Raw genomic sequence first — 18,559 nt, 5'->3', positions numbered from 1 at the left:
TGGGCTACCTGGTGAGCGTGTGTGCTACCTGGTGGGCTAACTGGTGAGCGTGTGTGCTACCTGGTGGGCTAACTGGTGAGCGTGTGTGCTACCTGGTGGGCTAACTGGTGAGCGTGTGTGCTACCTGGTGTGCTACCTGGTGTGCTACCTGGTGTGCTACCTGGTGTGCTACCTGGTGTGCTACCTGGTGAGCGTGTGTGCTACCTGGTGTGCTACCTGGTGTGCTACCTGGTGTGCTACCTGGTGAGCGTGTGTGCTACCTGGTGTGCTACCTGGTGAGCGTGTGTGCTACCTGGTGTGTTCTCCTTGGAGGCGTCCGATGTGAGCGTGGACAGCAGAGCTTCAGACTTGAACTTCTTCTCAGGAACGTGTTCTGTAGTGTGGTGAGTTGGGGCGCTGTACTTCCTCTCTGTCGTGACACAAAGACCACAGACGCTCTGAGTGAAAACATTAAACTGAGAGATGAAGCTCTGCAGAATGTTTACTGTTGAATCAAGCTGTCGGTCTCTGAATGACCTTTGACCCGGCTCTACTTCTCCGACACGCTGCTGGTGACGGGGGGGGATCCAGGACCAGAGTTTGGTATCGTTTGGGTTTTTTACGACTCCGGTGCCAAATAAATCCTTTTAAAACGATACTTTAAACATTAAAGAGAGGATGTTTAAAATAAAGGTTTTAAATTCTTTAACTTGAACATATTAACTGTTTAAGGTGCACGTCAACAGTCTGCAGCAGAGAAGTAGAAAATCTATTTTAACCTGGTCTTCTTAAGATTCGCTGCTGTATTTACGCCTGTTTGTGTTCGTATCACCTCCGTCAAAGTTCCAAGCGAGCTGGGGCGATACTAAAATGTGATGTGAAAACACAGCAGACTGCTGATTGGTCAGAGAGAATCGTCACTATTCACTGCATCATCATTACTGCACCAGACAGAGGCCAGCAACAGAAAGTTTTATATTTTACAGTTTTCGTATGGAATTTCATCACTAAATCCACTTCTGAGAAGAGCACAGCCAAAGCGAGGCGAGCTGAGCTGGAAAAGCAGCTTAAGTGGCACCGAAATGACCAGATGAGGTCATATAGGAACCGGTTCCATGTTGGTACCAGGTTTGGGTACCCAACCCTATCCAGGACCGACCCAGCGCCTGAAGAGGAGGCAGTACTTACTCTCGGCTGCCGTGTGAGAGTGGACGTGGTGGTTGTTGACCGGCTGAGACGGACTGTCCATCTCTAAAGATCCTGAGGAGCAGAAGAAGAAGAAGACAGGAAGTTAAAGACACTCTGCTTCCTCAGCTCTAAAGGAATCATCAGTGTTCAGGACTGGAACGTGTCTGACGTCTCTCCAGGATCTCCGTGATGCCGGCGTTGTCGGCCTCCAGCTCCATCTTGAACTTGGCCAGTTCCTGGTCCAGTTTACGCAGGTGACGGTCCACCTGAGAACAGAAACCAAACGAACTGAGGACGATACAGGAGAGACGTTTCACCTCCGTCTGACTACATGTAAGAGAGACTGAGCCGAGGACACCGGCTCTGACATGGAGGAGGTGTCTGACCGCCCTCTGGTGGATGCTGACGTGAATAACAGGGCAAACCTTCCTTCACTGTGAATAAACTTAGATATAATCACCAACATGACACATTAATAGATATATAATAGTGATCTCTGACAAACTGATGCTCACCAAGTCATAAATCTGATTGGCCAGCTGCACCTTCTCGTCTGCGTCTTCCAGAGCTTTGTAATAATCCTGAAACACAGATCTATAATGAACTCTCTGCAGCTTCAGCGCTTCCTCCTCAGAACTGATCGGCGAGTCAGACGCACCTTTTTGATGACCTCCATCTGTTCTTCTCTCCACTCCGGTTTGTTCTTCTTGGCGTTGACGAAGAACTCGATCACCTTCTGCTCCAGCTGATCGGTGGCGTCTGCACAAACACAATCATTATATTATTATTAGCATTTTATATTCAGCTCACTTCAGGTCCAAAACTTCTGTTTAGGTCAGAAACTAAGTCGACTTAAACGCTGATGGACTTTGTCAGGACATCCTTGTCCTGGGAACAAACTGTCACAGTGTTTTCACCGAGGCTGGATATAAAGATGGCTGCTGCATCTCCACTTCCTCCCTCTGTACCTAAATATCCTGGAGACGCCCGCCGCCATCTCGAGTCTGAGGTCAGGGTCTAAATATGCAGAGACGTCCGCCTGTAACTGCGTCTCCACAGCAGCAGGGGAGCCTCGTGCTGTGGAGGTTGGTTGTTAATGAGCTTTTGAACGTGGAACCAAATGATCGGCAGCTCCTTGTTCCTTTACCTGCTCCGTGATGTGACAAAAAATTCATTTCAATATAGAAATTATTTTGTAAATTCAATCAATATCCACCGCCATGACGAATACCATGGTAGAGTGGGTGTGGATTAGCAAACTGACGCTACTAGCTGCCGCAAAGCTAACATGAGGGACCACAACAGCTCCAGACAGGCGATAGATGTCGACTTCAACCTGACCTCACCGCGGTGCAAAGCGCCGTCCCCTCACCAAAATATTACAGTAAAGTGTGGAATTGGCGACACGACCATATAAACAATGGAGCATAATCGTAGACGACAGACGTTTTTCTATCGTCACATGTCCAATCTATGAAAAGGCTATGATGAAGTCTGTGACGCCGTCTGCATCAGGACTGCACGTGCTGATTAGTTCCATAGTTGATCAAGCAGGAAATTATTTCTCGATTAATTTATGAGATGTTGTAAAAGCAGAGAGATCTCGGTTTCTCCAAAGAGTCCAAGTCTTGTTATGTCCGACCGACCGTCTAAAAACCACCGATGTTCAGTTATTAATAATTTCAGCTTTAATGAAAGTCAGCTGTTATTGTTAACCTTCATCCTGTTGCTTTATTTAGATTTGTTGCATATTACTGACCACTGTCTGTCCAGGACATTAAAACTCTGCTCTCTAACTGCCACATATTCCTAATTATTCTTATACACTTTGTCAATTTTATAATTTATGTATGTATGTAAGTGCAAATCCACATGTAAATAACGGCAACATTGTTTTGTTTTACACACCCAGATTTATAATTATTCTGTCCACTGTATGTTTATCTCTATGTGCAGCACGAGATGAAATAAATAACATTAAAGTTAACAAACTTATAAAAGTGCACCAGTAGCTCATAGTTACACACATCTTAATATTGCTCTGTTTAGATTTGTTTATTTTATTCTGAACAACGTTTCATTATTATGTCTATTCCTGATTAACAAAGTGAGCAACTGTGACGCAAGAAACCCCCGGGAATAAATAACTTGTGATTATTGTGATGGGAGACAGTGATCTGCTAATCTGAAGTACAACAGGACAGAGCAGGAGGAGCTCCGCATGTACGGCAGTAAATAATAAATACAACAATAATAAATATGTAAATAATCTAAAACTTCAGTCTGTTGCTAGGTGACGCGGTTAGCCTGCTGTGCTAACTGGGAGCTAATCTAAATAATGTCGCCGTATGTTTCATAGAGCCGTCAGAAAGCTGTTCGCTGTGTGTGTCCATGTGGAACCGGGTGCTCGGTACCGGTGCGGCCCGCCGGTACCCGGCGGTTCCGTTACGTACTCTGAACCTGCAGGTCCATCTCCCTCATTTCCGTAAACCTGTCGCGGAGGTCCATGGGAAGCTGCTCGATCACTGCAGGAGAAGAAGAAGACGTTAGCACGGCTAGGCTAACGGCCCGGACGGCTCGTCCCGGATAATAACACACATTTAATACACAAAACGCGCCAAAAACACCTGCAACGCTTTGTTAGAGTCAGACACTCACTCTCGAGATAATCCTCCAGGTACAACATGGCGGAAAATTCGACGTTTTCAGCGTTTTATGAAACGGATCTGATCTTTCAATATGGCGCCGCCAGCCGCTCAGTCGCTCACAAAAAAATACCCGAAATGCTGAGGTCAGAGACGGTGACGCGGGCGGCTGCCTGGGTTCTGATTGGCGGAAACTCACGCGTGCGTTGTTTGGCGCTGTAGGAACAGACGCCTTATGGGAGTTGTAGTTCAACACGTGATCCGCGCTTTTCTCTTGTAAAAATATCCTCAACTGAGTCCCCGGATGATTTTATTCGATTTATTAACTTATTTTATTGAGCATTTCCACCTTTATGTCAGGATTAAACATTAGTCACCAGCCTATATTGATCATATTTGGTAAATTCCACATTCACACCATTACTTACACATTTTTGATCTCTTCACTTTTTCTGTATTTATATTTCTATAGTTATTCTAAAGTCTGTGATATACTGCATACTCTAATTAATGTTTTATTGCCGTTGTAAAGCACCTTGTTTGGTTTAAGTGTGCTAGATAAACTGATATTTATGTTTATGTGTTGTTAAGTACACATTTTTATAAATATACCAAGGCAAAGTCCTCGTATGTGAAAATGTACCTGGCAATAAACCTGATTCTGATTACATTTAAAAAAAAAAAGCTAATTTAAGATTCCGCGGTCTATTCGTCCACAAGTAGCCTCATGCAGTGAAATACCTAACCCAAAGGAGAAAAATGTAAAATGATATAATACTTAGATATTGTATTCTGTCATTTGAGTCTTAAAGTCTACATAACATATAACAGCATGTATCAGCAGGTGAGGAGGCTGAGTACAGAGCTGTGGTGGGGGACTTTGATTGTGACAAAGACTAAGGAGCTGGTTGTGGATCTCAGGAGAGCCAAGGCACCAGTGACCCCTGTTTCCATCCAGGGGATCAGTGTGGACAGTGTGGAGGACTACAAGGACCTGGGAGTGCACATGGACCAAGAACACTGAAGCCCTCTACAGGAAGGGCCAGAGGAGGCTGAGGTCCTTCAACATCTGCAGGACGATGCTGAGGATGTTTTATGAGTCTGTGGTGTCCTGTTTGCTGTTGCATGCTGGGGCAGCAGGCTGAGGGTAGCGGACGCCAACAGACTCAACAAACTGATCCAAGGCCAGTGACGCTGTGGAGTGGAGCTGGACTCTCAGAGAGGAGGATGCTGTCCAAGCTACTTGTCATCCTGAACAATGTCTCCCACCCGCTCCATGACGTGCTGCTCAAACACAGGAGCACTTTCAGTGAGAGACTCATCCCCCATAATGCACCACAGGAAGTCCTTCCTGCCTGTGGCCATCAAACTTTATAACTCCTCCCTCAGAGGGTCAAACACTTAGACCCTCAGTTATTAAACTGGACCTTGTAGTGCAGTACTTCACATCCTGTGCAATATTGCTCCACTCATTATCACTACTACTTCTTCAGTACTGTTCATCAGTTCTATTAATAGTGTAAAATACTGAGCACATCCACACTCCTTTATTTTATTTTTCTATTATTATTCTATTCCTTAATCGCACTGATGTGCAAGTCAGAAATTGTAATAACGAACTTCCCCTCAGGGATCAAGTATTTCAGATAAACCTTTATTGATCTCCAGCAGGGAAAATGGGTTGTTGCAGCAACACAAGGGCAGAAAATAGAGAAAGTGAAAAGAAATAGGAGATGTAAATAAAGCTCGGGCCTGTAGAGGCTGTGGTCTCACTGCTGGACAGTCTGATGGCACCTGGTGGGGTGAGAGTCATCCAGGATGGGTTTGATCCTGAACTTCACCCTCCTGTCTGTCCAGTTCCAGCCCGACTACAGAGCCGGTCTTCTTTACCAGCTGGTTGAGTCCGCAGGCCTCAGCGGCCCCGGTGCCGGCACCCCAGGGCTCACATAGGCCTAGACAGGTCTGCAGGAGCCTGTTGTACACACTGAAGGATCTGAGCCTCCTGCTCTTCCTGAACAGGGTGTCAGAGTTGTGATACCAGTCCAGTTTTTCTTGAACCTGTATGTCCACCCTCCTCACTCCCTCTCCCTGAATGATAACCGGCACAGGGGCCTCCTCTTCTTCAGCCAACATGGGAACATTTCACAACTAGAATTATTAAATTCCAAACTGAGGAATCAGCATCCTCAGGCTGTTTTATTTTTGTGTGCACATTTACAGAGAGTTTTCTGTTGTTCTTGTATTTCTGCTGAACAGCTTTTAAGAGCACTTTGTTAAATAAAGTTTCTTATTTTTATATTAACTAGGCTCTATCTGAGACTTTTGTTGTGACTCTGAAAGCTCTGATGTGAAAAACCCTGCCGCTGTTCTGCTGTTTACGCATCCTTTATCTATCTGGCAGATTGTGTCCACATACTTTTGGCCATAAATTGATATATGCACGTTATTAAGCGCCATGTTTCCCTCTGCATGCTGCTGTCCTGCCGGCAGAGGCCTCCATGTGTCCCTGCCCTGCAGCTTCATCCTCTTCAACACAACAACACTCTCAGCCTGTTGGCCCGCTGACCCCGCGGCTCTGCGGCTGGAGGCGGACACATTCCTCTGTCCTCCCCCAGGACTCACTGACTGCCGGGGGAGGGAGGGAGGCTGCTGCACGCAGTTAATTAGTGAGGAAGAAGAAGAAGCGGCAGGACGGGACGGGACAGCGCACCGCCCCCTCCAAACTGCTGCGGGCTCCGGCTACAACCGCAGCCAACCCTCCGGACTCCAGCTCGACAGTTTGGAGTTTTGAGGCTGCTGAAGGAAAGTTTACGCGTCACAGTCTGATTGTAGAGAGGATTTAACGCAGACTGGTGGATCTTTGTTAAGTGTAGTCTAAAGTCTATTTTGAGTAGGCTAGTGTTTTTAAGCTTTGGAGTTTCGGTTTGAAGTTTTTGGGTCACAGAAGAAAAGCAATGCAATCGCGTGGATCCGTGCGGAGAAGTGTTTTTTAACTGATCCGCGCGGTGCGCTAGTGTCAGCACCGAACCCTCCATCACCCCAGCGGGGCAGAGGGAAAGTAAGAAACCACCTGTTGTGAAAGTTTCCTGGAGCCTCTCACGGATAAACACGAGCTGCTAAAACAAGACACCGGACGGAGCCGAGTGGGAGACGCGCAGAGAGCGGAATGCGGTTTTTACGCACGGAGCAGCCGCAGATTCCGAGAAGGGGCTCCTCTCTAATGAGTGATAATCTCCGCACACATCTCTCCGGGCTCCGTGTTGTGTGTTGGCAGTGAAAATGTTGCCATGGTGCCCCGGGCTCAGATGAGCTGGACCCCGGAGCTCCGGTCGGGATGGCTCGGGAGGACGCGGTGAGGTGTCTGCGCTGTCTGCTGTTCGCGCTCAACCTGCTGTTCTGGGTGAGAACTTTGTCTCACTCTGTCAGGGGCTGGAGCTGATTCTGATAGCTTTATTAATCACTAATCGATCATGACAGCAAAAGAGAGCATAATATGAAAACAGCATGTGACTTAATAACGTGCAAAACTAAAACAATCAGGTTAGAACTTCACATCTTTCCACATGCCTGTTTGACATGTGGAAACCCTTTCATATGTAAAAATGTGGCTTTCACGTATTTCACATGTGTGAATTTCACCAATAAACACCTGTGATTTTATTGCATGTGAAGATCAGATATTTATCAAATGTGAATTTACACATTTCACTTTTATCCACATGTGCTTTAACATGCAACGTCTCACATGCCAAATAACTTAACATGTGATAATTGACATGGTAGTTAAGATCACAACCTCACACATTTCATGTTATAATTTCACATTAATGTTTAGAAATATTAACAAAAATATATTAACATGTATTTTCAAATAAGAAACCAAAGACCCCCATTTTAAGTCCATCAAAACGCAGCAGCTACGCCACCTATCACCTGCCGATGCTTCAGACAGCTCGGATCCTCACATGGGATCACCCAGGTGAAGGTTTCTTTTAAAATAACAGCTTCATGTTTAACAGTTTGCTCAACTCTGCGCAGCTGATGAAAACTCATCACAGGCTGAAAGTAGCAGCTAACTGTGAGGGCTACTGCTCGGGTCAGATAGTTAGCTGGAACATAAACTGGTGAAGGATTTAACCTCAGCTGCTAAACGGACTCCAAACTGTCTGGAAAGCCAGAAACCTGCACATTTCTCACCTCGTTTTCTGTACTGTCTTTCTCTACAAGTCTGGGCAAATTACTGAGGAAGCCACAATCAGAGGCAGCACTTTTCATGATGCCATTATGTAGGCCCCTCACAAAGTATTTTACAGTTTTTTAAACTAAAAAATATAAAACATTAGTATTTTGACGCAAAATTTGAAACTATTTTCATCGACCTTATCAAATTCAGATTACATAATTCTAATATGTATTTTAAATACACGAGCCACCTTATGGAATTATGTTGTAGCACCATAACTTAAATGCAGTAGTTGAGTAAATGTACTCAGTAACCCTTTCCACTTGTAAAAGTTTGGCTTGAAAGTTAGAGTTTTCAGTGAATACTAAAGTTTCAGTGAAAGTTAGAGTTTGTAGAGAAAGTTAAAGTTTCAGTGAAAGTAGGCCACGTCTGTCTGTGAGAACATGTTTCACATACTGAGATGTTATTTGTAGGCAGCAGAAACTGATCCATGTGTGTTTATATGTTTGTGTCCAGCTGATGTCAGCATGTGTGCTGGGAGTGGCAGCCTGGATCAGAGACCCCCTGAACACCGTCCTGACCCTGACAGCCCACACCAGGTGAGTCTCACACAGACAGACAGAGCTCAGGTAACACAATCAGACCTGATCCTGATGAGGAGCCTCAAGGTCTCAGTCTGCTTCACATAAACCAGGTCGTCTGACATCACCCTGCCTCCCTGATCTCTCTCCAGTGTCTGAGTCTCTGTGTTGTTGTCTCGACATCTCACATGTTCAGTCTCTCCTGGAGATGTTCAGTGGTGACCTCATGAAACCTTCGAACCTACTTCCTTACCTCTACGCAGCCGACCAATCACAGCATGACCTGGGTGTGATGTCAGATTGTCTGTTTCAGAAAGTTAGAAGAATGATCATATGTATTTCCCAGCATCAACGAGTCTGTCTCAGCTGCTTGGTATTTATAGTAATCCTTATAAGTCACCTTCATACCTGACTCCAGCATGATAAATCTTATTTATCTCATGAAGAAAATAAAGAACATTTTAAAGAGGAAAGTTTAATGAAAGAGTCAAAATGCATGCAGAATATTGTCCTTCTAAGTAGTTTTCTAAAGTACATTTTACAATGAGACTGACATTTTGGCACAGATGACGTAATTACACAGGACATGTGTTAGTGAAGAACAGTGTCCAGGACCTGGATCCTGAGTGAACTGGTCTTTGTGTAAACCCAGTGAGGACTCTGACAGAGCCGAGCTGCTGGATTAACAGCGCCGCAGCAGAGAGATAAATATAGAGACGTCTGGACTGTATTTGTATCTCTGTGTCTGCAGGTTGGAGGAAGCAGCCATCCTCACTTATTCTCCAGCTGTTCATCCTGTCATCATCACTGTGTGCTGCTTCCTCATCATCGTGGCCATGGTGGGATACTGCGGCACGCTCAGATGTAACCTGCTGCTGCTGTCCTGGGTACGTTTTCACCCAGACCGCTTTTTATTAGTGTTTGCATGCAAATGTTGTCACATGCAACATGTTGACTTTACCAGGTCCTCCTGGACTCTGCATGAACGCAAATGTACGCTTTACACTCTCATTGAGTTGCGGTTGATGATGAAAACAAATTTGTAATAAACACAATGAACGTTAAAAAGTTAAAATGTACATAAATCTGCAATATTTGCTCTCATGTAGAAGCAGTTACACGTGTTGGATGTTTCGATGTCAATCTGAATCAAACAGGTGGAAAAATGATTTAAAGGATAGTTTCAGTATTTTTAAACCTGGGCTCTGTGTTCCCACATGTTGGTGTTGCAATGACTTGTAGGTACAGAAGGTCCTGAATCGTGCAGTAGATGCTTCGGTCGGCAGCTGCAGCGGCTCCAACATATTCCTTTGTCAAAACAGCATCCACAGAAAGAGCTTCTTTCTGCCGCCGACAGGCTAAGACTGTTTTACCAGGTGTCTGACAACATCATGGAAAGGATCCCTACGAGGGACTCCTGGTGACAGGAAGACGCCTGTGGAAACGAGGGAAAGGGGTTTGTCTCTTCTCTCCAGCAAAATGTTGTAACTGCTGCAGCCGGTTAGTTATTCCAACACCAACATATGTGAAGGTTTAAAAACACAGAAATTTAATCATTCCTGACAAAAGTTTTCGTCACATTTTCCAGCCCAAAGTTGCCACTAGTGTCTCAAAGTCACAGTGTGATTGTGGTCTATCGTAAATGAGGTCGGGGAGTAATCTGATTACACGAACAGATTTTACAGTCAGCAGGTTCCTGCAGCAGGTACACAACATTACCCGTCGCTTGTGTCTAACCTTAATACAACATGAACTCTGAGCATCAGCTGCAGGACGAGCTGCTGAATCCTCCTCATTAAATCAAGTCAAAAGTCTGAACGGAGGTCAGTCTGTGATCCAGATCACCTCTCTGCTGCTACCTGAGTGGGCGGGGCCAGGTGTCAGGTGTCTGTATTGTCCCACAGAGGAGATAAGACGGTCCCTTCAGCCTGTCTCTGAAAGACGAGACGCTGGGACACAGAGTGCAGCTGCAGTCTGCTGAATGGACTCCCACAGGGGGTGATGGGAAATCAACACAGACTTCAGGAAGTGCACCCACCCTACCTGAGTCACCCCCGAGACACCTGGGAAACCACATCACAAAGGAAACAACTGCTCCAACTCATCCCGTCCACAGACCAGCTGCTTGTAAGACTGTTCTGAAACCAGCTCAAGTACTGAACGTCTGTTCAGATAAGAATGCAGATTAACATGTGATCAGTTTATAAACTGCACATTGCAGCTGCACTTTGACAATGTTCAGATTCATCTTAAATGAATCAGGAATAAAATTTCAATAATACATATTAATTAATAGGATAACTTCTGCATAATGAGGGATTTTACTTCATACTTTAAGTAGTAGTAGTAGTAGTAACACTGTGGTATCAGTACTTTTACTGAAGTAAAAGCTCAGAGTACTTCACCATCCCTTCTGAAACACTGCAGATGGATGATTTATCAGCTGAAGGTAAAACTCCAACGGAAGCTGAAGTCACCTCAGACTCACAGCCTGTCGTGGCTCTAACACTTGTAGAGGTGTAATGCAGCTTCCGGATGTTTCTGATGGGTCGTTTAGAGACACATGATTCACACAAAGCACGTCATTAATCTGATCTGATCAAACCTGTGATCATCTTCTGTTTCCATGCAGCAGATCTGAGGTCAGATATTTCTGTCTGTTGGGAAACCAGGAAAAGGTTGATTATAAATAGTCATAAAGACACCAAACTCCTCCGACTAAACTTAAGCTCGGCTGCTTCGTCCACACTTCCTGTTTCCACTCAGTACATTTACTGATGAAGATGTTTCTGTTCAGGATCAGCGGGTGTTACAGTGTGTATTACAATGTGTGCATGTGTATTACAATGTGTGTTACACAGTGTTACAGTGTGTTACAGTGTGTTACAGTGTGTTACAGTGTGTTACGGTGTGTTACAGTGTGTGTTACAGTGTGTATTACAATGTGTGTTACAGTGTGATACAGTGTGTGTTACAGTGTGTGTTACAGTGTATGTTACAGTGTGTATTATAATGTGTGTTACAGTGTGTTAGTGTGTTACAGTGTGTATTGCAATGTGTGTTACAGTGTGTAACAGTGTGTTTCAATGTGTGTTACAGTGTGTTACAGTGTGTTACAGTGTGTTACAGTGTGTTTCAATGCGTGTTACAGTATGTTACAGTGTGTTATGGTGTGTTACAGTGTGTTACGGTGTGTGTGTGTTACAGTGTGTTGCAATGTGTTATAGTGTGTTACAGTGTGTTAGAGTGTGTTGCAGTGTGTGTTACAGTGTGTTGCAGTGTGTGTTACAGTGTGTTGCAGTGTGTGTTACAGTGTGTTACAGTGTGTTTCAATGTGTGTTAGAGTGTGTGTGTTACAATGTGTGCTACAGTATGTTACAGTGTGTTACAGTGTGTTACAGTGTGTTACAGTGTGTTACAGTGTGTTGCAGTGTATTACAGTATGTTGCAATATGTTGCAATGTGTTACAGTGTGTTGCAGTGTATTACAGTGTGTTAAAGTGTGTGTTACAGTGTGTATTATAATGTGTGTTACAGTGTGTTAGTGTGTTTCAGTGTGTATTACAATGTGTGTTACAGTGTGTTACAGTGTGTTTCAATGCGTGTTACAGTATGTTACAGTGTGTTATGGTGTGTTACAGTGTGTTACGGTGTGTGTGTGTTACAGTGTGTTGCAATGTGTTATAGTGTGTTACAGTGTGTTAGAGTGTGTTGCAGTGTGTGTTACAGTGTGTTGCAGTGTGTGTTACAGTGTGTTGCAGTGTGTGTTACAGTGTGTTACAGTGTGTTTCAATGTGTGTTAGAGTGTGTGTGTTACAATGTGTGCTACAGTATGTTACAGTGTGTTACAGTGTGTTACAGTGTGTTACAGTGTGTTACAGTGTGTTGCAGTGTATTACAGTATGTTGCAATATGTTGCAATGTGTTACAGTGTGTTGCAGTGTATTACAGTGTGTTAAAGTGTGTGTTACAGTGTGTATTATAATGTGTGTTACAGTGTGTTAGTGTGTTTCAGTGTGTATTACAATGTGTGTTACAGTGTGTTACAGTGTGTTTCAATGCGTGTTACAGTATGTTACAGTGTGTTATGGTGTGTTACAGTGTGTTACGGTGTGTGTGTGTTACAGTGTGTTGCAATTTATTATAGTGTGTTACAGTGTGTTAGAGTGTGTGTTACAGTGTGTTGCAGTGTGTGTTACAGTGTGTTGCAGTGTGTGTTACAGTGTGTTACAGTGTGTGTTACAGTGTGTTACAGTGTGTTTCAATGTGTGTTAGAGTGTGTGTGTTACAGTGTGTGCTACAGTATCTTACAGTGTGTTACAGTGTGTTACAGTGTGTTGCAGTGTGTTACAGTGTGTTACAGTGTGTGTTTCAGTGTGCGTTACAGTGTGTTACAGTGTGTGTTACAGTGTGTTAAAGTGTGTGTTACAGTGTGTGCTACAGTGTGTGTTTCAGTGTGCGTTACAGTGCGTTACAGTGTGTGTTGCAGTGTGTGTTACAGTGTGTTACAGTATGTTACAGTGTGTTACAGTGTGTTACAGTGTGTTGCAGTGTGTTGCAGTGTATTGCAGTGTATTACAGTGTGTTGCAATGTGTTACAGTGTGTTACAGTGTGTTACAGTGTGTGTTACAGTGTCTTGCAATATGTTGCAATGTGTTACAGTGTGTTACAGTGTGTGTTACAGTGTGTTGCAATGTGTGTTACAGTGTGTTGCAATGTGTTGCAGTGTGTGTTACAGTGTGTTACAGTGTGTTGCAGTGTGTGTTATAGTGTGTTACAGTGTGTGTTACAGTGTGTTGCAATGTGTTACAGTGTGCGTTACAGTGTGTGTTACAGTGTGTTACAGTGTGTTACAGTGTGTTGCAATATGTTGCAGTGTGTTACAGTGTGTTACAGTGTGTGTTACAGTGTGTGTTACAGTGTGTGTTAAAATGTGTTGCAATGTGTGTTACAGTGTGTTGCAATGTGTTGCAGTGTGTTGCAGTGTGTGTTACAGTGTGTTACAGTGTGTGTTACAGTGTGTTGCAATGTGTTACAGTGTGTGTTACAGTGTGTTACAGTGTGTTGCAATATGTTGCAATGTGTTACAGTGTGTGTTACAGTGCGTTACAGTGTGTGTTTCAGTGTGTGTTAGAGTGCATTACAGTGTGTGTTTCAGTGTGCGTTACAGTGTGTTACAGTGTGTTGCAGTGTGTGTTACAGTGTGTTGCAATGTGTGTTACAGTGTGTTGCAATGTGTTGCAGTGTGTGTTACAGTGTGTTACAGTGTGTGTTACAGTGTGTTGCAATGTGTTACAGTGTGTGTTACAATGTGTTGCAGTGTGTGTTACAGTGTGTTGCAGTGTGTGTTATAGTGTGTTGCAATGTGTGTTATAGTGTGTTGCAATGTGTTACAGTGTGTGTTACAGTGTGTTGCAGTGTGTGTTATAGTGTGTTACAGTGTGTGTTACAGTGTGTTGCAGTGTGTGTTACAGTGTGTTGCAATGTGTTACAGTGTGTTGCAATATGTTGCAATGTGTTACAGTGTGTGTTACAGTGTGCATTACAGTGCATTACAGTGTGTGTTTCAGTGTGCGTTACAGTGTGTTACAGTGTGTTGCAGTGTGTGTTACAGTGTGTTACAGTGTGTGTTACAGTGTGTGTTTCAGTGTGCGTTACAGTGTGTTGCAATGTGTTACAGTGTGTGTTACAGTGTGTTGCAGTGTGTGTTATAGTGTGTTACAGTGTGTGTTACAGTGTGTTGCAGTGTGTGTTACAGTGTGTTGCAATGTGTTACAGTGTGTTGCAATATGTTGCAATGTGTTACAGTGTGTGTTTCAGTGTGCGTTACAGTGCATTACAGTGTGTGTTTCAGTGTGCGTTACAGTGTGTTACAGTGTGTTGCAGTGTGTGTTACAGTGTGTTACAGTGTGTGTTACAGTGTGTGTTTCAGTGTGTTACAGTGTGTTACAGTGTGTTGCAGTGTGTTGCAGTGTGTGTTACAGTGTGTTACAGTGTGTTGCAATATGTTGCAATGTGTTGCAGTGTGTGTTACAGTGTGTTACAGTGTGTGTTACAGTGTGTTGCAATGTGTTACAGTGTGTGTTACAGTGTGTTACAGTGTGTTGCAGTGTGTTGCAGTGTGTGTTACAGTGTGTTACAGTGTGTTGCAATATGTTGCAATGTGTTACAGTGTGTGTTACAGTGTGCGTTACAGTGCGTTACAGTGTGTGTTTCAGTGTGCGTTACAGTGTGTTACAGTGTGTTACAGTGTGTTGCAGTGTGTTGCAATGTGTTACAGTGTGTTGCAGTGTGTGTTACAGTGTGTTGCAATGTGTGTTACAGTGTGTTGCAATGTGTTGCAGTGTGTGTTACAGTGTGTTACAGTGTGTGTTACAGTGTGTTTCAATGTGTGTTACAGTGTGTTGCAATGTGTTACAGTGTGTTACAGTGTGTGTTACAGTGTGTTACAGTGTGTTGCAGTGTGTGTTATAGTGTGTTGCAATGTGTTACAGTGTGTGTTACAGTGTGTTGCAGTGTGTGTTACAGTGTGTTGCAATGTTTGTTACAGTGTGTTGCAGTGTGTGTTACAGTGTGTTACAGTGTGTGTTACAGTGTGTTGCAATGTGTTACAGTGTGTTACAGTGTGTTACAGTGTGTTGCAGTGTGTGTTATAGTGTGTTACAGTGTGTGTTGCAATGTGTTACAGTGTGTGTTACAGTGTGTGTTTCAGTGTGCGTTACAGTGCGTTACAGTGTGTGTTTCAGTGTGCGTTACAGTGTGTTACAGTGTGTTACAGTGTGTTGCAATGTGTTGCAGTGTGTGTTACAGTGTGTTACAGTGTGTTACAGTGTGTTACAGTGTGTTGCAATGTGTTGCAGTGTGTGTTACAGTGTGTTACAGTGTGTGTTACAGTGTGTTGCAGTGTGTGTTATAGTGTGTTGCAATGTGTTACAGTGTGTTACAGTGTGTTACAGTGTGTTACAGTGTGTTGCAGTGTGTGTTACAGTGTGTTGCAGTGTGTTGCAGTGTGTGTTACAGTGTGTTGCAATGCATTTGTGTGTGTGTGTGTGTGTGCGCGCTATAAACGGGCTCTACAGCGTCAGTTTGCTGATATGTCGAGGACACTCACAGCCATCTTCACTGCACTGTGTGTGTGAAGCAGTTTGTACACTTTAATAGTTTTACATCTGACAGGAGAACGTACAGAGAACATAGAACCGATCCAGATGTGTTAGCAGAAACACCAAACTGTGAAACTCGTTAAAGTCACAGTTAAGTGTTTTATCAGCGGCGTGTTCTTAGAATCACGCGAGGAAGCGCCAGGTGATGTAACATAAACTTAGTTTAACATTTTCACCCAAACGCCTCTCAGGCTGAACTCTGTCTTTCCTTCTGCTTCAGTATTTCTGCAGCCTGCTGGTGATCTTCTGCGTGGAGTTGGCGAGCGCTGTGTGGACCTACGACGAGGTGAGAAAACTCTTTCCTCCTCGTCACAACCCAAAGCTGCAGAGAACAGTCTGAAATATTACTTATTGTTCAGAGCCTAACTTTTACAATCTGAACATCAAATCACTGAAGCGCCACAGCAGCTTTCTCTCATAAAACCACAACATCCTGCAAATGACTTTATTTTCAAATGTCTAATTTCCTCCTGAAATGCTCTTGTAATATTCAAATATCTCTTAAAATTATAACTTTTTCTTGGTAAATCATAAATGAATCTGAGAACAACAGCAACTTGTTAACCCTAACAACAACTTTCCTCATGAATTCAGAATTACACCGTCATTCAGATGTTATTGTCCCGACACGCTGTAGTTTCTCACTTTCATGAAGCATGTGAATATTTGATCCTCCGCTGGACGTCTCAAACCGACCAATCAGAGAGGAGCTAGTGAGCAGCTGCAGATATATTCAGCTGCTGGTAGAAACTGAAGTTACGCTGCTAAGAATAACCAGAAATGTCAGACACGAGCGGCTCGCTGCTGCTCTCAGGTCAGATCCTGTTTCACCATCAGCAGCTACTACACACACACACACACACACACACACACACGCACACACACACACACACACACACACACACACAACTACTACAGAACATGAAGCTAATTAAATCAGGTGAACATGGACAGGATCTTCAAAGAAACAGCAGTAGAAGAAGAAGACGCTCCTGGGGTTGAACAGGTGGAGTCTTCATTAGAAGGACAAACAGCAGCTGTGTGTTTGTACCTGCAGGCCAACTTCACTATCTCACCTGTGCCCCATCTCTGCAGGGCCCATCTGCCTACAGGGGGTTGTGGGTATTGTAGTCAGTGTGAGTGTTGTCTTATCAGGATTGCAGATAGCTGAGGCACCTGGCTGATGATTATCACGGGGGGGGGGGGACTCAGAGGTCACATGTTGACAGGTGAAGACTTCAGGTGTCCAGAAACTGCAGAAAAGACCTGAATGAATCCAGATTTGGCGAAAGCCAGAGAACGTCAGGACTCAGTGGACCTTTCTGTGAATCTGATGATCCTTCCTCCGGCGCCACCTTCAGGACAACCTGTGCTCGTGTACGCAGGAAGAACGAGTGGCCCTGCAGCCCAGAAGCAGCTGGTTTACAAACCTCACATTAGCTTCCAGTCCTGAAATCCGGTTTTCCAGAACCTTTGGGGAAAGTCTTTTCCCTACGAAGCTAAATTAAAAATAAACTAATAATAAGACTGAGGACTTTCTCTGTGTGATTAGAGAAAACAGAAAGGTAAGAGGAGTCCTGCGTTCAAATGTTTTCCCATCAAAATGAACTTCGTGTGGCAAAAGCAAAAGAACAGAATGACAAATATTCTGTTATGGATGATCATTAATGACGTGTTCATCACTGTAATCTGTAACGTGTTAGAAACGTTAAATCCTCATCCGCCCGTCTGTCCGTCTGTCCAGCCCGCAGTGCAGCGCTCTGACATGATCAGCCTGAAGTCTCGGATGCCCAACTTCGGCCTGCAGCGTTACCAGTGGCTCACACACACCTGGAACAGCTTCCAGACAGAGGTCAGAGGTCACGCACACACATGCACACACACACACACACACACACACACACACGCTGTTGTCATGTGACCTGACAGCTGTGTGTTTACCTGTGCACAGTTTAAATGCTGCGGGGTGATCTACTTCACCGATTGGCTGGAGATGACAGAGATGGAGTGGCCACCTGACTCCTGCTGCTCCAATCAGTATCCAGGATGTGCTCGCCACGCCCACTACCACGACCTCAGTGACCTCCACCAAGAGGTGAGCCGCCGCCACCTCTCATTGGACGAATGAACCATCACACGTTATCTTCTCTGATCGTCTCATAAAGACTCAGAGCTGAAACCTGAAATGTGAAGTGAGTCTGCAGGGAGTGTGTACAGTGTGTACAGTGTATACAGTGTGTACAGTGTGTGTACAGTGTGTGTACAGTGTGTACAGTGTGTGTACAGTGTGTACAGTGTGTACAGTGTGTACAGTGTGTGTACAGTGTGTACAGTGTGTGCAGTGTGTGTACAGTGTGTGTACAGTGTGTGTACAGTGTATACAGTGTATACAGTGTGTACAGTGTGTGTACAGTGTGTATACAGTGTGTGTACAGTGTGTGTACAGTGTGTGTACAGTGTATACAGTGTATACAGTGTGTACAGTGTGTACAGTGTGTGTACAGTGTGTACAGTGTGTGTACAGTGTATACAGTGTATACAGTGTGTACAGTGTGTGTACAGTGTATACAGTGTATACAGTGTGTACAGTGTGTGTACAGTGTGTATACAGTGTGTGTACAGTGTGTGTACAGTGTGTGTACAGTGTATACAGTGTATACAGTGTGTACAGTGTGTGTACAGTGTGTGTACAGTGTGTACAGTGTGTGTACAGTGTATACAGTGTATACAGTGTGTACAGTGTGTGTACAGTGTATACAGTGTATACAGTGTGTACAGTGTGTGTACAGTGTGTATACAGTGTGTGTACAGTGTGTGTA

General features: G+C 44.2%; 2 protein-coding genes across 3 annotated transcripts in view; one reads left to right on the top strand and one right to left on the bottom strand.

Moving 5' to 3' along the window:
• Positions 1-234: 234 nt before the first annotated feature.
• ing3 (inhibitor of growth family, member 3) lies at positions 235-3,983 on the bottom strand. The gene is made up of 7 exons (XM_046041141.1): positions 3,826-3,983; positions 3,621-3,692; positions 1,826-1,926; positions 1,683-1,748; positions 1,337-1,433; positions 1,168-1,239; positions 235-409 (listed from the first exon to the last, which is right to left on the bottom strand). The coding sequence occupies exons 1-7, from the start codon at positions 3,851-3,853 to the stop codon at positions 237-239; spliced, it is 609 nt and encodes a 202-aa protein (XP_045897097.1). The 5' UTR covers positions 3,854-3,983; the 3' UTR covers positions 235-236.
• A 2,441-nt stretch (positions 3,984-6,424) lies between these two features.
• The window catches only part of tspan12 (tetraspanin 12), a 14,341-nt gene continuing 2,206 nt past the window's right edge, over positions 6,425-18,559 (top strand). The window contains exons 1-6 of one of the 2 annotated variants that reach the window (XM_046041139.1): positions 6,425-7,212; positions 8,512-8,594; positions 9,328-9,463; positions 15,961-16,026; positions 17,485-17,592; positions 17,692-17,835. In XM_046041139.1, the coding sequence (XP_045897095.1) occupies positions 7,147-7,212; positions 8,512-8,594; positions 9,328-9,463; positions 15,961-16,026; positions 17,485-17,592; positions 17,692-17,835 (603 nt within the window). In that variant the 5' untranslated portion in view covers positions 6,425-7,146. Of the gene's footprint in view, positions 7,213-8,511; positions 8,595-9,327; positions 9,464-10,501; positions 10,704-15,960; positions 16,027-17,484; positions 17,593-17,691; positions 17,836-18,559 lie in introns of those variants that run through there. The other variant, XM_046041140.1, reaches the window with a different exon arrangement.

This window comes from Micropterus dolomieu, linkage group LG23, assembly GCF_021292245.1.
Source record: "Micropterus dolomieu isolate WLL.071019.BEF.003 ecotype Adirondacks linkage group LG23, ASM2129224v1, whole genome shotgun sequence".
NCBI lineage: Eukaryota > Metazoa > Chordata > Actinopteri > Centrarchiformes > Centrarchidae > Micropterus > Micropterus dolomieu.
This window is presented reverse-complemented; position numbering and strand designations above follow the sequence as displayed.

Bases quoted from the DNA above. Each gene is read 5' to 3' on its own strand.
- ing3 (XM_046041141.1), bottom strand. From the start codon at position 3,853: ATGTTGTACCTGGAGGATTATCTCGAGA. The intron at 1,749-1,825 runs GTGCGTCTGACT...TCTGTGTTTCAG, and splicing joins AGATGGAGGTCATCAAAAAG to GATTATTACAAAGCTCTGGA. The intron at 1,240-1,336 runs GTCAGACACGTT...TCTGCTCCTCAG, and splicing joins CACGGAGATCCTGGAGAGAC to GATCTTTAGAGATGGACAGT.